The sequence below is a fragment of the Arachis stenosperma genome, chromosome 9 (genome assembly GCF_014773155.1).
Source record: "Arachis stenosperma cultivar V10309 chromosome 9, arast.V10309.gnm1.PFL2, whole genome shotgun sequence".
NCBI classification, from domain to species: Eukaryota; Viridiplantae; Streptophyta; class Magnoliopsida; order Fabales; family Fabaceae; genus Arachis; species Arachis stenosperma.
In genome coordinates, this window is record NC_080385.1 from 159605849 (window position 1) to 159611848 (window position 6000).

At 37.9% G+C, this 6000-nt stretch overlaps 1 protein-coding gene across 1 annotated transcript; it reads left to right on the top strand.

Annotated features, from left to right (window-relative positions):
* The first annotated feature begins 1379 nt into the window (after positions 1-1379).
* Positions 1380-4754, top strand: LOC130948337 (ankyrin repeat-containing protein ITN1). Its single transcript, XM_057877060.1, has 4 exons — positions 1380-1607; positions 1746-2225; positions 2838-3247; positions 3624-4754. Exons 1-4 carry the CDS (start codon positions 1583-1585, stop codon positions 4455-4457), a joined length of 1749 nt encoding a protein of 582 aa, XP_057733043.1. The 5' UTR covers positions 1380-1582; the 3' UTR covers positions 4458-4754.
* The last annotated feature ends 1246 nt before the right edge of the window (positions 4755-6000 follow it).

Consider the following 6000-nt stretch of genomic DNA (forward strand, 5'->3'; position numbering starts at 1 on the left):
CAGTGTCGCTTTTGGGCTTTCCAAAACTGTATAACACTAGCACTTGAAAATTGATTTTTTTTTTTTAAATTATGTAGGCTATATCAAAGAATAAAATATAAAATATAAAATATAATACTAAATTTCTTAATGATTAATTCATTGTCGAATGTGCAGAATTAGAGCACAATATGAATAGTGTATGACTAATTGACTAACGCTCCAGCCCACAGGTTTTGTTTCAATTATTCCTTGTCTTTTGTCCCCAAACCGGTTGGATAATTTTATTATATTTGTAATTATCTGGTTCAAGCTACAAACAAATCAAGTCATGTTTAATTAGCTGAGGAGTGAGGAGTATGGAGTCATGAGTTCAACTAATATTCATTTTTCAATTAGGATATGCATGTGTGATTTGTGATGTTTTGGAGTAGATAAAGTAAATTAAAAGATTAAAAGACTTAAGACTCTTCCATTGTGACGGCGCACGCTCATAAAGCATTATAAATGGGTCAGCTAAGTTCAATTGATGCTCTCATCTCATCAAACTCCGATTATTGACTATTAAGTATTAACACCTTTCCTTTCCTTCTTCACAAAATAAATTACAGTAATCTAGATATATTTGGTTATCATGATCAAATTAATTAATTGTTGTGTTCTTTAACATTAAATAAATTAACGCTGATGTATATTAGTACATTTCTTTTTCTTTTGGGGGTCAGATTCTATATTTTTAATATTGTCTAGTTTACATTAAATAAATATCTATGTTGAAAATTTACATCCATTTATCAATAATTTTTTCTTCACTTGCCATCGCTAGAATCATCCAAATTTCTATATTATTATGTCACTCTCAGAGTAGAGTCTTTGTCTCTTTGAGTAACAAATATTAGCTTCCGTTACCAATAAAACTGAAAATCTTCATCGCTAGAAAGAAAATGTTGATGACTATCCAATAGAGTTTTTATATTCTTTATTATTCAATAAAATATCATATTTAGTTGTCTTAAATATGAAAGGATGATGATAATAATAATAATAATAATAATAATAATAATAATAATAATAATAAGAGTTTATTTATTTTGTATCTTATTCATATATGTTAAAATTATAAATTATTTTTTTATTAAAAATACAAAATTTAAATTATTAATATATTTATTTTGTATTTATCAAATAAAAAATTTAAAATTTTTTATTAATAATAAATTTATTATACGTCCTTATATATTATATGTTAGCTAAACCCTAATAATACTAATATCCCAATATGTAAAGAATTGAAAACTCTAATTCACGTTACATTCTTTCTCAGATTAATTTTCGGAGTTGAATAATTTGCAGAAAAAAAATGGAATTAGCAAAAAAAAAAAAAAAAAAAAAAAGAGAAAAAAAAAAAGAAAAAGGAATATCCAAAATGTGTTTCTCCTTCTTGTCTCCCTCTCTTTCCCCTCACTTTCCTCTGTGTGTCTGCTTCCCCAAATCATTTTTCTTTACCATCTCTCTCTAATCACAGAATCCAATCACTTCTTCCTTCATCTGTATGAGTTGCTAAACGTTCTCTCCTTCATCTTCTTCTTCTTCCACAATTTCCATGGCTTCCAACCTCAACCAACCAGGTTTTTCTCTTTCTTCTGTTACTTTACTTCAAAGTTCTTTGCTTTTCGCTATCTGCAGCTCTCAATCAACAAAGCTTTCGTTTTTCTGAGACCCTTTTGCCTCTTTTGTTTACTCCTCGTGTTTGTTTTTGTTTTCAGGAGCTCAAGTTCAAAGGGAGAACAGCATCAACAGCGCTATCTCTGAGATATCGCCGTCTCCGTCTCCTTCGTCGGCGACGGCGCCGGCGCTGGTGTTATCAAACTCCGGGAAGCGAATCGACCAGGCGGGGAAGAAGAAGTATGTGAAGCAGGTGACTGGGCGGCACAACGACACGGAGCTTCACTTGGCGGCTCAAAAGGGTGATCTTGGTGCGGTGAAGCAGATCCTTTTGGACATCGATTCTCAGATTATTGGGACTCTTAGCGGCGATGAACTCAACGCTGAGATCGCTGAGGTGAGGGCCTCTGTTGTTAACGAAGAGAACGAGCTCGGAGAGACTCCTCTCTTCACTGCTGCTGAAAAGGGTCACCTTGATGTTGTCAAAGAGTTGTTGATGCATTCGAGTAAAGAAACTGTTTCCAAGAAGAATCGATCTGGCTTTGATCCCTTGCATATTGCTGCTAGTCAAGGCCACCATGGTAATTTCTGAATTCTGAATTGTGATTTCATTGCATTGTTAGATGCTATTTTAATTGTAGTTGTTCTGCTACAACTGGTTAGTCCAATTAGGTGAGTAGGTGTAGGATATCGAAGCAGTTTTGTTGTTGTTTTGCATCCGAGGGTAGATCTTTTGTTTATGAAGTGAGTTGTACTGGCTATTTAACTAAAGAAAAGCAATAGTTATATTCTTGATTCACACAAGGAATTGGTTGAAGTAATTAGTAATTTAGACCTCTGAGGCAACAATGGAAGTTCTGATTCTAGGAAAGGTATTCTTGTTCGGAGACTGCATAGCTCTTGGACTCCCATGGTTGATTGGAAGTAAGTCTTATGGCACTTGTGGTAATTGAGAAACAAAATAATAGGAGAGGGAGTGGGAGACGAAATGTATATGATGTCGATGTTCTGTGGTGATATGTGTCGAGGAGCCTTCTAGGCCAAATGTTTAGATAAGTTTCACAAGTTAATTGATGGGTTATGTGCTAATCCTATAAGGGTTTAATTGTTGTATTTTGTCTAAACATAAATTCTATATGTGCGTACTCCTTTCTTACTCATCCTTTTTAATACATATAGTTTTTCTTTTGCAGCCATCGTCCAGGTTTTACTAGATTATGATCCCGGGTTAAGCAAAACAGTTGGTCCATCGAATGCTACTCCACTTATAACAGCAGCGACAAGAGGCCACACAGAAGTGGTGAAAGAATTGCTGTCAAAGGACTGTAGCTTGTTGGAAATTGCTAGGTCCAATGGAAAAAATGCCTTGCACTTAGCTGCCCGCCAGGGCCATGTAGAGATTGTAAAAGCGTTGCTCAGTAAAGATCCACAATTGGCACGGAGGACCGACAAGAAAGGACAGACGGCATTGCATATGGCTGTAAAGGGGCAAAGCTGTGATGTGGTAAAATTGCTTCTTGATGCAGATGCTGCCATCGTTATGCTTCCTGACAAGTTTGGCAACACCGCATTACATGTAGCTACCAGGAAAAAGCGAGTTGAGGTATGTCAAAACTGGCGCAACTTTACAAGCACCTTACGTATAGATGAGGTCATGAGAAACACAAATGATTTTAGTTTTATGGGATTCACACACATGACTAAAAATGTGTTATTATCCCCCTAGTAGGATACTTGAATATGCCTTATAGCTGTTTACTTACTTGTCCACCTTGGAACATCGGGTACAAATATTATAAACTGTTAAAAATGCCAATGAAGCTGCTGATTTAGTATAGTTTGGCCTGAATTTGTCTGGAAATATAGGGTCTTATGTATTTAAATTTTCTTTCTTGAATTTACATACATTCCATCCATCCATCCATGATATTTTCTCAAATGAAAAATCTGACAAAGTTGTTGTTCATTTTACTCCACAGATAGTGAATGAGTTATTGCTTCTGCCAGACACCAATGTTAACGCATTAACCAGGGACCACAAAACAGCCCTTGACATTGCTGAAAATCTTCCCCTCTCTGAAGAGTCAACAGACATGAAGGACTGTTTATGTCGATATGGTGCGCTTAGAGCTAATGAGCTCAACCAACCAAGGGATGAACTGAGGAAAACTGTTACTCAAATTAAGAAAGATGTTCACACGCAACTTGAACAAACCAGAAAAACCAACAAGAATGTTCATAATATTTCCAAAGAGCTAAGGAAGCTCCATAGGGAAGGAATCAACAATGCCACAAACTCGGTGACTGTAGTGGCTGTATTGTTCGCTACAGTTGCTTTCGCCGCGATATTCACTGTGCCTGGTGGGGATGATGATAGTGGTCGAGCAGTGGTAGCAAGTTATGCTACTTTCAAAATCTTCTTCATCTTCAATGCTATTGCACTTTTTACATCTTTGGCTGTTGTGGTTGTCCAAATTACCTTGGTTAGAGGTGAAACTAAAGCAGAAAAAAGGGTGGTGGAGGTGATTAACAAGCTGATGTGGTTGGCTTCTGTATGTACTTCAGTGGCATTTATTGCCTCTTCGTACATTATCGTGGGTCGAAAGCACGAGTGGGCCGCAATCCTGGTTACAGTAGTTGGAGGAGTGATAATATCCGGAGTCCTTGGCACCATGACTTTCTATGTCGTGAGGTCGAAGAGAACCAGATCAATGAGGAAGAAGGAGAAGCAGCTAGCTAGGAGGAGCGGATCCAACTCTTGGCCTCATTCAGATTTCTCCAACTCCGAGGTTGACCGGATATATGCCCTTTGATTTTTTTTTAGTTCGAACTCGCAACCGGCAACCCCGGAGGATCACAAGAAAAAGAGATGACATTGACCGGTATTTTGAATTTGCACCTTCCAAGTCATTAATGCTGTAAGAGTTCACCAAGAAAACTCTAATGCTTCTTGTGTTGCACACTGTACAGTTTTGTTTATTCTCTTAGCAATTGTTGTAGGATCATGAAGCAATGCAACTTTTCTGAGTGTGTACCTGTGGGAAAAATCAATAGAACTGTGCTCTAATTCTAATTTATGTATCAATATATTGTCAAAATATCTATGGTTACCATCCCTGTTTGTTACCAGAAATGTGTTGGGGACAAGTCATCACCACCCCTGACCTAGACTTCATAACCGCATCAAAATGTTGTATTGCTGACAAGAGGTTGTGATAGTAATGCAAGTTATCTGCTTTGTCCTGTAATGGAGACAAGTGCATAGAAAGAATTACACAAATTTTAGATGCCATAGTCGAGTTAAACTCCAAAATGGTCTCTGAGATTGGCGTTTTGCACTGAAATCGTCCTTGAGATTCTAATTGCACCAATTATGTCCCTGAGATTGAAAAAAATGCACCATAGTAGTCCCTGACCCATTTTCCATTAACGACGTGATGACATGGCATGATGACGTGGACTGTAAGTGACACGTGTCACTTCATGATTTGGCCACGTGTAATGGTAGGATGATGCGGTGACTAGTGACACGTGTCACTTACAGTCCACGTCATCATGCCATGTCATCACGCCGTTAATGGAAAATGGGTCAGGGACTACTATGGTGCATTTTTTTCAATCTCAGGAACGTAATTGATGCAATTGGAATCTCTTCAGTGCAAAACGCCAATCTCAGGGACCATTTTGGGGTTTAACTCTGCCATAGTCAACATATGTTTCTCCGAGTTTACTATTATTATATATAATGGGAATATGAAGGAAATATGCTGTATAATTTTTTTTCTATTTTCGGTTTATAGTTAAAATGATCCTTGAAAGATCACTGTACTGTTTTGGTCCCTAATGTTGAGGGTCAGAATTGAAACCGTCTCCAATGTAATTTTTTACTTAAAATCGTCTTTAATGTTGCATTTTATTTTAAAATTGTTCTTTCTAATAAAATTTTTTAATTTATTCCTAAACTACCCTACTTTAATAAAAAAATTATAAAATTTAAAAAAATAAAAGAAAACGCATTTTGGGGGAGGGAGGGGGGAGGGGAGGAAAAGGGTATACGAAGGGGGGAAGGGGAAGGGGGGAGGGGGGACGGCTCCAAGGCGTCGCCCTCAGGAAACCCAGCGCCAACCCATTACCCCATTTCTCCCTGAACCGCTGGCACCCCACCTTCGAGTCCCACCTCCTGAACGTTCCCACCAGATCGGTGAATGGCTCCGATGTGGCAGCAGTGGGAGTGAATCGAGCGCTTCTACTGGTGGTGGTGGTGATGGAGGAGAGGGAGGAGGGGAAGTGGAAGAAGTCGGAGAAAAAGAGGAAGAAAATGAAGAGGAGAGGGGGATGGGGAGGGGGGAAGGGGAA